The sequence below is a fragment of the Lissotriton vulgaris genome, chromosome 5 (assembly GCF_964263255.1).
Source record: "Lissotriton vulgaris chromosome 5, aLisVul1.2, whole genome shotgun sequence".
In the NCBI taxonomy this organism is placed as follows: domain Eukaryota; kingdom Metazoa; phylum Chordata; class Amphibia; order Caudata; family Salamandridae; genus Lissotriton; species Lissotriton vulgaris.
The window spans coordinates 1969212022-1969226793 of NC_141693.1; the positions used below are offsets into that span (position 1 = coordinate 1969212022).

General features: G+C 46.3%; 1 protein-coding gene across 4 annotated transcripts in view; it reads left to right on the forward strand.

The window, feature by feature from the left end:
* The window catches only part of RABEPK (Rab9 effector protein with kelch motifs), a 60563-nt gene that overhangs the window by 33020 nt on the left and 12771 nt on the right, over nt 1-14772 (forward strand). For 3 of the 4 annotated variants that reach the window (XM_086920584.1, XM_086920585.1, XM_086920587.1), the window contains 2 exons: nt 1487-1636; nt 10088-10237. In XM_086920584.1, the coding sequence (XP_086776710.1) occupies nt 1487-1636; nt 10088-10237 (300 nt within the window). The remainder of the gene's footprint in view (nt 1-1486; nt 1637-10087; nt 10238-14772) is intronic. The other variant, XM_086920586.1, reaches the window with a different exon arrangement.

Here is a 14772-nt window from a genome sequence, read left to right on the forward strand (position 1 = left end):
CCTTATTGCACATGGTATTTATTGAGTAGTACTGTAGAAATTGTATTGGGAAATCTGGTTGGGTAAATCTATCATATTTGTTGAGGTTATTAAAAAAGATTAAGGCTGACAGAAAAAGAAAGAAAACTATGACCGGATCCCAGATTGCTAGCTAACATGTTTATTTCTGTACCGAATAAGATCATTCCCGAACCGTATCAGCCACTTTAACTGCAATATCTCCTTGGCTGCCAATCTGTACTGTCTGATAACGTGTAAGTGAAATTCTACATTGACAGATTGCACTGATCCACATACACAACAGAAATCTCAGCATTCGTGACATCATTCCAACTCATGCCAAGAAGTACAAGCACACACCTATTCACAACAGCCTCAATTCTAATCTGAGCAGAGCTAAGGCTTCTGTAACTTTCCAGGTGTATACATGTGTCCGCTAGCTCCTATGACTGCAGTGGTGTGGTGGGCAGCTCAGTGGACTAAGGCATCCACTGCCGGGGCCTGTGTTCGACCTCATGGTCACAGGTTCAAATCCTCAGCCTTTTATCCATCTGAGGTCGATAAAATGAGTACCATTGAAAGTTGAAAGGATTTGTAAAGTGCTCTGTTACCAAGCGGTTTCCTGGCGCTGAGAGATTGACAGACGGGGAAGAGGGAAGCACCAGGAAATTACTGTAGGAAAAAAGGCTTGGGCAATCAGGTGGGTTTTGAGTGCTTTACGAAAGTGCTGGTAAACGGTGATAGACCTAATGGTCAAAGGGAGACTGTTCCAGAAGCGGGGGTCAAGAGTGGAGAACCTAGTGCCACCCACTCTGGACTTTCAAAAGCGGGGGACACTGAGGAGCGCCTGGGTTGAGGTACGGAGGTTGCGGCAAGGGAGATAAGGGGTAATCATGGAGTTTATGTAAACTGGGGCCGTACGGGCGTGGGCCATTGAGTTGGGTAACAAGGAACATCTGTTATTCAGCGCCAAGATACCCAAGGGTGAACGTGCGCTTTACAAATACACGTTAGGTTGTCACATTATAGAAATTCTGCATTGGGAGCTGCCAGGCTATGCCTTCCTTCGTTAACAGAATGCCATATCCATATGTTCTGTGCGTAACATATTCCAAACAATTAATTATTAATTTTCTGGCCAAAGATTTTATTTCAGTCTCCAATTGGCACTCCTGTTTTGTAAGCCCTTCTTTTCCCTCGCTGGAAATTGGTATGGCCCCTCTTTTCCCCAGTGTCCATTGCTGAGCTTCTTCTCATAGGACTTACAAACCAGTTACCATTTAAAATGCTGCAGACTGTCTCTAGAAGCTAGGACAACGACATCAGAGCAACTGTCATGATTTCCTCAAACTAGCTTGGTGTAGACCAGTGGTAGAGTGTCAGAAACATAAGCCTATGGCCTGGACCTCTGTGCCTTTGTTGCAAAAGCAGTGCTGGGAATCGTTCATCCTATGTATATATAAGGAAATGTGTCTGTTTGTTTTAGCAACACTGACGTGGACACAACCAGAAGTATCCGGAAAACCTCCAGCACCGAGACATGGCCATGTGATGGTTGCAGTGGGGACCACGCTTTTCGTGCACGGCGGAATGTCGGGGGATGAATTCTATAGTGATATGAGCTGCATTGACACAAGTAGGTACGAGGAGTTTATGGAATGTGTACACACTCAATGTGAAAGGACTTTGAGGTTTGCTGAGTGGGATTTAGCTTTATTTTTTTAGTTTCAAAGAACCAAAATGTTCTTAATTGTTGCAATGGGTCGTTCTGGTGTTATCATTATTGTTGTGTGTTTAAAAATGTCAGCCAAAGCTAATCAAAAATTAATTGCATTTCCCAGAATCAAAGGATAAAATATTAAACAATAAAATCGCCCCGGCTGCTTTCCCCACCATGTCCACCTTCACTAACCTCTCCTCCCACCCCGCACAGGAGTCCTCACAGGCATTTACCACCTGCCTGGAGCCATTTTTACAAAGCAGGATCTTTATATGTCAAGATCCATTTATACAAAATACAGACACAATTACAAATTGAAATCAAATTAGCACATCACCCCAGCAGCATTCTGGGTGTGATCAATGCGGAGGATTGAAACACCATACCGTTAAATGTTATTTATCATGAAGATAATTCAATGATGGATCAGTGTGAGACTCATTTCAGCAAAGGAGATGCCATTAACTACTATTTATGTGAATAGAGAATTCCTCCTCTGACCATTCAAATGGAGTATCATGTCCTTAGTATATTTTAAGGGTTTCCATTGCAGATATGCATTTCTTAGTGAAATAAGAAGCGTTGGGCGGGTAAGAGGAACATCAAGGTTATTGCCAATGAGCATGTACAGATGTTGTCAGATAGTATTAAGTACATGCTGCGGCTTAAATGCATGTACTGCATGCTGACTGCGTCTATTGCATGTTGTTCTTTATTTGTATATGGAGATGTTGGCACACGCTGTTCCCCAATCCAGTAGTCTGTAAATTAACTATATACCAATATCTAATGTGCCCTCAAACCATTCGAACTAATCAATGTTGAACCACCATAGTAGCACCATACTTGCCTAAGAGGAAAGAAAAAGAGATTATGTAATGTAAAAAGCTTGTGTTTACATGACCGGTGCTCACATTTTGTAGCGAATTGTAGTGGACAGATGCATAAATGTGGCACAGCATCTTGTATATTTCCTTTATATAAAAGTGAATTCTCACTGGAATCTCATTCATTGAAAAGTTAAGGAATACAGAAACAGTGCCACGAAAAATCCAGCAATTCCAGTTTGTGAAGTCTGCTTGACTTATAAAACTGATCAGAAATCTTAATCTTGGAAAAGTGTGGTAGCCCAGTTTATTTGATTCTGGGGGTGCCTACTTCATGAGAGATGAAAAACATATCTTCTGGTTAAACAATCCTATTAACCGCTCTGCAACTGTTAGCACGGACTGTGGATTCTCGATGACACACTTTGGGACAGATGAGATACCCAGTTAAGAGGAGAATCAGGTCTCTCAAAAGGTAGATTTCCTCCCGCCCATATAAAACAGATGTAGGTTATTAACTCGTTAATTATCTTATTTTCTTCCATACAATGTAAAATGCTATGAAAACCTTTGTGATGATAGCTCATTTGCATTATCGCTCCTTTATCAACAATGTCCTCAAAGTCCTTGTCAGAATTGTTTGTCATTAGGAATACTTCATATGAGGACACCTGCCCTAAGCTCTCTTTAAACGCAGTCTTAAAGCCTTTTAAGTCATTGATTCTGAAATGTGTCCGTCAACTCTCATCAATACCTCCATGAAATATGGGACAAAGTTGTATCTCCAGCCGGGCGAGGGATCTTTTAAAATCGGGGTCGCTCACTGAGCTTCATGAAAATAGGCCCTTCTTGCAGTCTGCATGACCACAATCCCGAGCAGTCATCTTTGAGGGCGTTGTTGACCTCTAGGTCTGTCATCCCTGGAATACATGCATTTGCATGCTAGGCAGTCAATGGTGTGTCTCTACTCTTCAGTTCTCTAATGCATCATGTCTGTCTTCTGGATCAAACATAGGAAAGTGTGATGGTTGGGTCAGAGTGGGGGAACCATAAACGAAGTACTACCACTCGAGTACGTTTGAAAGGGAGTGTTCTTTTATTTAGTAGCTCATAAGTCCAGCTCCAAAGTCCAGTTCAAAACAAAGAAAACAGGGAATCGTCTTTATCCCAGAATTAGCAATGCTGTCGATATGGTAGCTGACGGCTGTCTTGCTTCAAGGGTCAGGGTCTTTTAGGTACTTTAACGTCAGGGGTCCGAAAAAGGCACTCGAAAGAAGAGAAAAACAAAACCCTTGGTTACTGACTTGTACTGGGGTTCCGGTTCTGACAGAAGGGGGGCGGGGAGTGAGGAATCACCAGGGTCTGCCACCACAACACACGATAACTACCAAGGCGGTTTTAGTGATTGAAAAGGAAAGGATGCGACTTCCGGAACTTACCACGCAGACCTGTGTTGTGACCTCCCTCAACCTCCCCTCCGCAGTCCCTCCCCGTGCAAACACGAGTCCCCTTGTGCAGGCCCGTACCTTGTGGAGCCACACTTCTCCTGAAGCGTGGCGGGGCGGCTCGTTGTCTCGTTGGCCTCCTGGCTTTCTCCGTTCTTGAGGTTGTGCGACTCCTGAAACGTCCGTCTCCTCGGGGTGGAACGCTTCCGTGGCTGCAACGGTCGACTCCCTCTCCACAGCTGCTTCGGCGGTCGATGATGACTAACCCTCTTCCGGGTATCGCGTTTTCAGCTCCTCCCTCGCTCCTGATAGGAGCACGGCCGACGGCGTCACTGGCGGAGTTCCCAGCTCCGGGAGGGTCCAAGCAGCGTTAAAGGGACCGTGGCCGTCCTGCACTCGGGGCGGAAATGAACAAGCGTTAAAGCCCTCCCGGGCCGACAGGTACCCCCTGACAGAAAGCCTTATTATGAGTGTCAGAAAAGTTACCCCAAGTCAGATAAGGTATAATCGGTAAAACTGCCCTCAGAAGATCACAAATCACTATTATTAGCATACCTGTCGCTCCTGCTCATCCAAGGCTGTTTGTTTTTCATCTTGGCAAAAAGGGTCTCTGTATATTCCTGCACAGGGGTTGCGTCAGTATTTTACTTCACATCCATTCTGCGTAACTTAGTGAGTCCCCTCCACTTCTTTTTTTAGGACTTGTACCCTATTTGATATTATTAATAAGGATTCACACCAGTCTTGTGTTGTCTGCATTTATATAAAACTCTACGTTGGTCTGCATTAGTCGAACTCCATATGTGAACCCCATTGGAAGTGTTGGTCACTCTGTCGCTGGTTACTTGAATAAGTCTATGCTCTAAAAAAAAGATGCAACTCAGTTAATTGTGACATCAGCTACACCAGCCACTGTTTATCAGTACTATCAGTTATGCTGGTGCCTTGATCACCGTCCTCAAAGTCCTTCACATCCCGTCCATCAACGCCAACTCAACCCCTCTTCCAAGCTGAAACCTACTCTAAGGATTTCCCAGATTTCTAGATTGTTATAGCAGTAGAGTGGATCAGATCCATCAATTGGGCAATAATTATTTGGACCTGTGAGGTTGTAAGAGGATTTGTGCTGCAGGACTTCTTGGGGCATTTCCTCGGCAGAACCTTCGGCTTTCCGTTCCGCCACGTGCTCGCCCGTTTGTGCGAAGAAAGCCAAAGGTTGCAAAGCTTACTTCCGCTTGTAATCCTCCCCCACTGCCATTACTGAGGTCAGCGGTCTAGTTTACCGCGCCTCAGATATAAAAATAGATGCAGACCCGGGCACGCAGCAGTGATCTCTTTTGAGGCAGCAGGTCGGACCCGCAGTAAGGCGAACACCATTTTTTATATTTTTTTCATATTTTAATCTGTAGTTGGGCTGCACGTTTATGGCCTTCCTTAGCCGGGAGGTTTATTTTCTTACCGGGTGTGCTGCGGGACTTCTCGGGGCAGTTTCTTGCCAGAAACTTTGGCTTTCCCATCCGCCGCGGGCTCCTTTGTTTGTGCTGAGAAAGCCAAAGGTTGGAAACCTTACTTCCACTCGCAATCCTCCCCCGCCGCCATTACTGAGGTCAGCGGTCTAGTGTACCGCGCCTCAGATATAAAAATAGAGGCAGATCTGGGCACCCAGCAGTGATCTCATTAGAGGCAGCAGGTCGGATCCGCAGTAAGGTGAACACCAGTTTTATTATTTTTTAATCAGTAGTTGGGCTGCATGCTTATAGCGTTCCCAGAGCAGGGGAGTTTCTTTTTTTTACCGGGTGTGCTGCAGGACATCTCAAGGCATTTCCTCGCCAGAAACTTTAGCTTTCCAGTCCTCTGCCGGCTCGCCTGTTTGTGCGAAGAAAGCCAAAGGTTGGAAACCTTACTTCCACTTGCATCCTCCCCCGCCATCCATAACCAAGGTCAGCGGTCTAGTGTACGGCGCCACAGATATAAAAATAGATGCCGTCCCGGGCGCGGGAGGCCCTCTGTGCCCGTCCATGCCTGGACGGTGCCAGGCGGCAGACCCCCTGCTTGTTCCACGGAGCAAATCTACCTCGGAGAGGCCCTTCTCGGTTTAAACATGACCGGTAATCGGAATCTCTGTCAGACCCATGACTAGGCCATGAACCATGAAGGTTTTAAATGTCAAAGGTGTAATTTCATATTTAACAAAGACCCCTATATCCGTCATGGCCCTATACAGCCTACAAGACAAACAAGGCAGAGTCCACTGAGAGACAGACTCTAAGGACGGAGTTCTGCTGTATAGTGCTTAACACAAGAGCCATTGTTAAACATAAATATGAGTTTGCAGACTTTCTAACTCAACACAAACCTAGTATGATACTTCTAACAGAGACCTGGGCGGACAATCACTCTGACCCAGATTTCAATACTGCAATTCCAACGGGTTATAATATTAAAAGATTTGATCGATGAGACAGAAAGGGAGGGGGTATTGCAATTGTCTATATTAATTTGGTCCAAGCAAACTTTCAGCCCATTTTCTACCTTGAGTGTGAGGCACTCAGTTTCAATTTGAAACAGGGTAACACATTTGCGTTTCAGAGATTATTGATATGTATCGACCACCAGGCCCTAGAGGAACGTTTATCCAAAAGATCCATGACTTTATGGCATCATGTGCTGAATATACTAGTTTCATGATCATGGGCAATTTCAATTTTCTCTTTGAACTCACAAATAACCAGGATTCGAATGACCTGATAGACAATCTTAGGTGTTTTGACCTAAAGCAGTTAATAGAGGAACCTACTTGCATAGCAAACCACACATTGGATGGAGTATTTACAAATAATCAGATCTAAGAGTGAATAAGGTCCTACCCACAGTTTGGTCGGATACAGGGACATCTTTTTCTCACTTAAAGTTCCCCCTAATAGTGGCCACGGCACAAATAAACTTAGTTCCTCTAAGATGCAACCCTGGAAAATGCTTAATGTGGTCAAGCTGAGGAATAGTATTTTTAACGCAAACTCAATTTTAGACAAAAATGTGGACATTGCAGCATCCATCCCAGAGTGGAGAAGTGTGGCTCACCGGTTAGAGGCGGCAGACCCAGAAGCAGAGGTCGGCCCGGGACCAGGGTTTGATTCCCGACGCGGCAGGGTACGGAACCAATGTCAGCGGGATCGATAAATCTCGCCTCGGTGCCTCTCTATCCATGGGTCCCACGCTGCAACTCTGGGCAATAGCTTGCTTAATCTCCACTCCTGCCCCATCACCGCTGGGGATGTCTGGCTTCACCTTGGGGATGCCCAATAGGGACCATCTCACAGGGAAAGCCAGGATGGGTTCCCCAGCGGTACACAGCTCCAAGAAACCCCAGGGTGAACGTGCGCTCTACACATTCATACTAACATAACATAACATAACATCTACGCAAGATTCAGCTATCCTTAGGCATGTGCCAGAAAAATCAATAAAGTGTTTCAGGAAAAAACCTTGAACCTCCTGTATACTCAAGAACTAAAAACCCTCCAAGTGAAACGTAGATCCAAAGAGCGTATGTGGAGAAGGCAGTACAGCCAACAGGAAAAGACTAAATATAAAGAACTACTGGTGGAGTATAAGGAGCTAATCAAAGCCGCAAAAGTCCAAACACTTTGCGGAAACATTTGGCACTGCAAAAACCTCCACTAGGGAATTATTTAAAACTGTCAAGTCCTTGTCAAACTGGAGCAATAGGAACACTTTCAACCCTGATCAATCTTCTTGTGATAAGCTGGCAGAATTCTTCCAGCCTAAAGTTAACTCTATTTTTATGATTGTAATCTAACTCAGACGACAGGGGATCTAGGAGGGGCCTTAACCCTGACAGAAGAACGGGCCCATTAAATAGTTATAAGTGTACAGACAGTTACAAATTTGGAAGATTCACCATTTTAACCGAAGAAAAGCTGATCAACCTTGGTCAGTTTTTTAAATCTGGAGCTCCTTCAGACCCTTGCCCTACACAGGTCTTCAATGCAATCTCTAGCTCAGTTGCAGATCGACTCACAGCCGTATTAAATAAAATACTGATAGTAGGGCAGTTGCCGGGCATATGGGAGAAGGCCTCCCTCCTGCCTCTGATGAAAAAGTCCTTGCTGGACCCTAACGATGAAAGAATTACAGGCCCATATCTTGCCTTCCTTTTCCAACAAAGACATTAGAAAATGCAACAAATTAGGAAATCCTTGCCATTTTAGATACAAACCAGCTCCTTGATCCCTCACAGTTCGGTTTCAGAGCCAACCACTGTACAGAATCAGCTCTGGTAGCTGCATCAGAAGATCTGAAGATGGTGATTGATAAGGGAGGCAACACCGCATTGATTTTATTAGATCTTTCCACTGCCTTTGAAACGGCCCATCATTTGATCCTCATAAACCGGCTTCAGCAACTGGGCTTTCAGGACTCAGCTCTGGCTTTGCTGAGCTCATTTCTAAATGGCCGGCAATAGCGAATAGAGATAGGTGATGTGAGTTCCGCTCCTTTCTCCCTCCTCTGTAAGCTGCCTCTGGGCTCCTCGCTCAGCCCTACACTTTCTAACATCTTTGTACCCCCTGATCAATCTCATCCGAAGCTATGGTCTTGCAGTGTTCTCCTACGCCGACAATACGCAGATTGTGGTGTCTATGTCTTCTGACACCATAAAGGAAGCAAACAACTTCGGCAACCACATGACCCATGTAGCTTGCTGGATGCAGAGGAACTGCCTGAAATTGAACTCAGAAAAAATCGAGGTCTTGCTCTTTGGAAGGACAGCACCTTCTGGAACTCGTCTTGGTGGCCAGATGATCTTGGCAAGATGATCTTGGCCCGCTTCCAGTGCCGTTGCAAAAAGCGAGTAACCTGGTAGTTATCTTAGATACTAAACTTGGATTCTCTGAACAAATAAATCAAATCACCTCTTCAGGTTTCTTTTTGCTTAGGACCCTTGAGAAGTTTTTTCCATTCATCCCCCAGGACCTACAAAAGACAGTGATGGTGGCACTTATCACCTCCAAGATTGACTACTGTAATGTCCTAAATTTAGGTGCCCCAAAGCAACTGGTAAAAAAACTTCAATCCTTGCAGAACGCAGCAGCCAGAATGCTCTTAAAAATTCCAACGTTTGCGTCTATCTCCTCATCATTGCAACGCCTGCATTGGCTACCTGTTAGGTATAGGATCCTTTTTAAGGCACTTTGCCTGGTCCATAAAGTGCTTTACCGTGCAGGCCCTGTATACTTCCACAATCTGTTTGCGTGGTATACCCCCAGCAGGCATCTAAAATCTAGTTCAGCTGAAATGATAATCGTTCCCAGAATAAAGAAAATAATATGGGGTGGAAGAATGTTCTCCTACTGTGCAGGAAATCTCTGGAATTCTTACCTTTAACCCAACGCTGCCAATCCTGTTACTATTCAGGAAACAATTGAAGCACTGGCTCTTTCCCGAATCTTTCTTTTATATGTAGCAGTTTAGTTTTAGGCTATAATAGTTCCCCACCTGATGGGTCACAGCCAGTGCTAAGACACCTTTGGGTATTTACGCACTATATAAGCCATTTTACTTACTTACTTCTGTAACATGTGCTCAATCCATGCCTGTTTTGGACAGATCTTCTTCCACAACTGAGGCGTTCACTTTCCTTTCATCAGTGCTTGATAATTTGCAGGCACCATCCTTTAGCTAGTGGGACAAGCAGTAAGATTCGGCCCCAAGCATTCTCTGTTTCCTGGGGGAGGCTGGGATGAGAGAAGAATCTACTGTAAATGCAGCTGTCACACTGACATTCACCTGGACTCTATCTTATTTTTGCTCCAACGGTTTTGTTTTCCCGATTTGTTCATCAGATATTTTCGTCGCACAAGTTTTGTCTCCTGAAAAAAACAGAAATGTCTCCAGCCCTGGTAGGTACCAGAATAAGCTAAACAAATACATACACCCCTGTATATCAATAGGGATCCTTTAGAAAGGAAGCGCGTAGCTAAAAAGTTCTCTCGCCGAAAGCGCTATATGATATTTCCTGTTTAGATCACAGCTCCAGTAACCTAACAACGCTTTTACCTTTTGTTTCTCTGCAGATGACATGAAGTGGCAAAGGTTAAAGGTGAAAGGGGACGTTCCAGCAGGCTGCGCTGCTCACTCCGCTGCCAGTTGCAGGAAGCACATTTATATATTCGGTGGAATGGGTTCAGCAGGGGCTATGAGCACCATGTACAAGTACCACACAGGTGAGAGCGCTGGAAGAAGCGCAGCTACAGCGGGACACGCATGGGGGCTGTGAACACCATATACAGGTACCGCACAGGTGAGAGTGCTGGCAGAGGTGCGGCTACAGCGGGACACGCATGGGGGCTGTGAACACCATATACAGGTACCGCACAGGTGAGAGTGCTGGCAGAGGTGTGGCTACAGCGGGACACGCATGGGGGCTGTGAACGCCATATACAGGTACCGCACAGGTGAGAGTGCTGGCAGAAGCGTGGCTACAGCGGGACACGCATGGGGGCTGTGAACACCATATACAGGTACCGCACAGGTGAGAGTGCTGGCAGAAGCGTGGCTACAGCGGGACACGCATGGGGGCTGTGAACGCCATATACAGGTACCGCACAGGTGAGAGTGCTGGCAGAAGCGCGGCTACAGTGGGACACGCATGGGGGCTGTGAACACCATGGACAGGTACCACATAGGTGAGAGCGCTGGCAGAAGCGCAGCTACAGCGGGACACGCATGGTGGCTGTGAACACCATATACAGGTACCACACAGGTGAAAGCGCTGGCAGAAGCGCAGCTACAGCGGGACACGCATGGGGGCTGTGAAAACCATGTACAGGTACCTCACAGGTGAAAGCGCTGGGAGAAGCGCAGATACAGCGGGACACGCATGGTGGCTCTGAACACCATGTACAGGTACCGCACAGGTGAGAGCGCTGGCAGAAGCGCAGCTACAGCGGGACACGCATGGGGGCTGTGAACACCATATACAGGTACCACATAGGTGAGAGCGCTGGCAGAAGCGCAGCTACAGCGGGACACGCATGGTGGCTGTGAACACCATATACAGGTACCACACAGGTGAAAGCGCTGGCAGAAGCGCAGCTAGAGCGGGACACGCATGGGGGCTGTGAAAACCATGTACAGGTACCTCACAGGTGAAAGCGCTGGGAGAAGCGCAGATACAGCTGGACACGCATGGGGGCTGTGAACACCATGTACAGGTACCGCACAGGTGAGAGCGCTGGCAGAAGCGCAGCTACAGCGGGACACGCATGTGGGCTGTGAACACCATATACAGGTACCACACAGGTGAGAGCGCTGGCAGAAGCACAGCTACAGCGGGACACGCATGGGGGCTGTGAACACCAAATACAGGTACCGCACAGGTGAGAGTGCTGGCAGAAGCGCGGATACAGCGGGACACGTATGGTGGCTCTGAACACCATATACAGGTACCACACAGGTGAAAGCGCTGGTAGAAGCGCAGATAAAGCGGGACACGTGATACGCGTCTCAGGCCTCATTTAGGAAATCTCATTACACCTTGATGCCTCAGTGGGTTAAATCCATGCAGTGTAATACATTCTCAACGCACTCCAGTGACTGTAGGCAGGTTAAAATGAACCCAACTTGCCCATTACATTCACACTATAATCAGTGCTTTAAATGGACAGGTACTGTCCGGTACTGAGTACCAGCACTTTTTAATTTGGAAGGGATAGTGCCTGCACTTTGCAGCACTGCTGCAATACATTTAATTAATGGTAGCGTATCGTCACTTAGCAACGTTACAAAATAAAATGATGGACAGAGTGTTGAAACTTTTGAGTCCTTCACCCCTAGTCGCAGATCTGGGTTTAATCCAACTTTATTTTGCTCACCACGTCACCCCATTTTGGACCCAACCATATGCAAATCAGTCTAGACTCTGCTCCCAATGGGAACAGTTCAGCCCAAGCTGCCAGGCCAGGTACTCCCTTGACCGGAAACAAGCATCCCGGGACCGGATTTCGGAGTTTCACCCCTCCTCAGCCAGGCTAGCTTGAATTCAGTGCAAAGTGAGCAAGGGACCCACGTCTAGGCATACCCGTAGCCTCTTAGGGCGCACATAGCAACCTCACAAATGAAAATGATGGACTAAGTGTTGAAACTTCTCAAGCACTCACCCCCAGTCACCGATCTGGGCTTAATCCATAGTTATTTTGCTCACCACTTCACCCCAGTTTGGACCCAGCCATATGCAGATCAGTCTTGGCTGGGGATTGAGTGTTTGAAAAGTTTCAGCACTCACCCCCCCCCCCCCCTTATTTTATTTTGTGATGTTGCAGAGTACCTGCATCTAGCAGCGTTGCTGAAGTACATTAAGTGGGAGAGTACCAGCATGTATCAGCGCTGCTGCAATACATTTATTGGGGGAGTACTAGCACGTATCAGCGCTGCTGAAGTACATTTAATCGGTGAGTACTGGCTCGTAGCAGCGCTGCTGCAGTACATTTATTGGGAGAGTACCAGCACGTATCATCGCTGCTGAAGTACATTTAATGGGAGAGTACTGGCACGTAGCAGCGCTGCTGCAGTACATTTATTGGGAGAGTACCAGCACGTATTGGCGCTGCCAAGTACATTTAGTGGGAGAGTACCAGCACGTATCAGCGCTGCTTCACTACATTTATTTGGAGAGTACCAGCACGTATCGGCGCCGCTGCAGTACATTTATTGGGAGAGTATCAGCGCTGCTGAAGGACATTTATTGGGAAGGTACTGGCACGTATCAGCGCTGCTGTAATTCATTTAATGGGAGAGTACCAGCATGTATCAGCGCTGCTGCAGTACATTTATTGGGAGAGTACCAGCATGTATCAGCGCTGCTGCAGTACATTTAATGGGAGAGTACCAGCACATATCAGCGCTGCTGTAATTCATTGAATGGGAGAGTACCAGCACATATCAGCACTGCTGCAGTACATTTATTGGGAGAGTACCAGCACATATCAGCGCTGCTACAGTACATTTATTTGGAGAGTACCAGCACATATCAGCACTGCTGCAGTACATTTATTGGGAGAGTACCAGCACATATCAGCGCTGCTGCAGTACATTTATTTGGAGAGTACCAGCACATATCAGCGCTGCTGCAGTACATTTATTTGGAGAGAACCAGCACATATCAGCACTGCTGCAGTACATTTATTGGGAGAGTACCAGCACATATCAGCGCTGCTGTAATTCATTTAATGGGAGAGGACTGACATTTCTCTGTAGCAAACAGGAACTGTTAACAGTGAGTATCTGCACTTCCATATTTCAAACAGTGCTACATGTTGTTCTGCATGTTGTTTACCACTTGTTTGTATACTCTGCATTCAGGTTCCCTTGACCCAAGAGTCTGTACAAAAGTACATCCCATACCTGATACTTAAAGAGACATTTCACCCTTTATATCCAAAAGGCATGTCTGTCATCCAGGGAGGCAGGAGATTCAATGTGGAAGATCCTCTATTGGGGCACAGGAATGCAATCTATTTGACATTTGTAATTACATATATCCCCTTTCTATTCAGGGAGATGTTAACCCGCACACTCCCCATGTTTGGAACAGTACCCCCTGCTGCTCTGTCTGGGCTATAATCAAATGTTATGTTCCAAGAGGAAAGAAGTATAGCAATGGATAACTAGTAAGATAGCTCAGTGAGTTAAACACTCGCTGCTGAGATCTATGTCCATCCTGGGTGTCCGCGCTTTAATGTCATGTTATGTGTATTTGTAAAGTGCACTGTCGCCAGCGAGTGTATACAGGCCTATCAGGCTGGGCTAATTCAACCTTTCAGCCTTCCAGATTATATTTAGCAATTAAGTACCCTTGATATAAAAAATTTTTAAATATGTTGCGGTCAACATAGTACATGTGACACTGCAACAATATCACATTTTTCTAGCTAAATAGCTCGTCTTTGCATTTGACAGGAAACGAATTAAATTAAGGCTAAAATCACATTGAACTTTCAGTTATTGGTAGGGTGAGCTACCTGTTGGTCGGAAGCAGTATCAGGGGTGGAAAACACTTGAGGGTAGTTATCGCCCGATTTAGGGACCTGAAGATAAGGGTTGAGCAGTGTAATGGGAGAAGAAGGTGGGCTGAGAAGAGCCTCCTTGAGAGGGACGGTCCAGGCCACTGCAAGATGGTGCTGTGGGAGCTGGGAGGACAGGACAATGAGCGCGGTAATGGTGAGGTCACCTTATTCAACCTTATTTCCTGTCAAGTGATGTGGCAGGCATGGGTGGTGGGGGACCTGAGAGGGTGCACCGCCAGGTACCAGCTTCAGCCTCATGTTTGTAAGTTAACTTCCTTGTCTACGGTGTAAGAAAGTATCTCAGTAGGACAGCCCCAGAGAGGGGATAAATCAGCTTTTGAAGCCTTCAGAAGTGCAGACTCCATGGTACCAGGCTCTGCTCATAGCTTTCTTTCGTCCTTGGGACTCCTCTTACATCTCCATAAGGTCTTGAAAAAAGATTTCCATGGGGCTAAAGGCGTATGCTTTGGCACCTCCAATAGTTGTGGCTTTTGTAAACTTAAAATGTTTGCAAGCTTGAGTAAAACACAGGGGAGGTAGAAGAAGAGTAGCCGCAGCAGATGATTTTCACACACCTCTGACATCCTGCAGTGCTACTTGTACTTGGTCCCTCCAAGGTGGGCAGGTCATTATAAAATCAGTCTTGCTATTAATGGACCACCCGGCTGCATTAAAGACTGGGAGCTTCTCCCCTG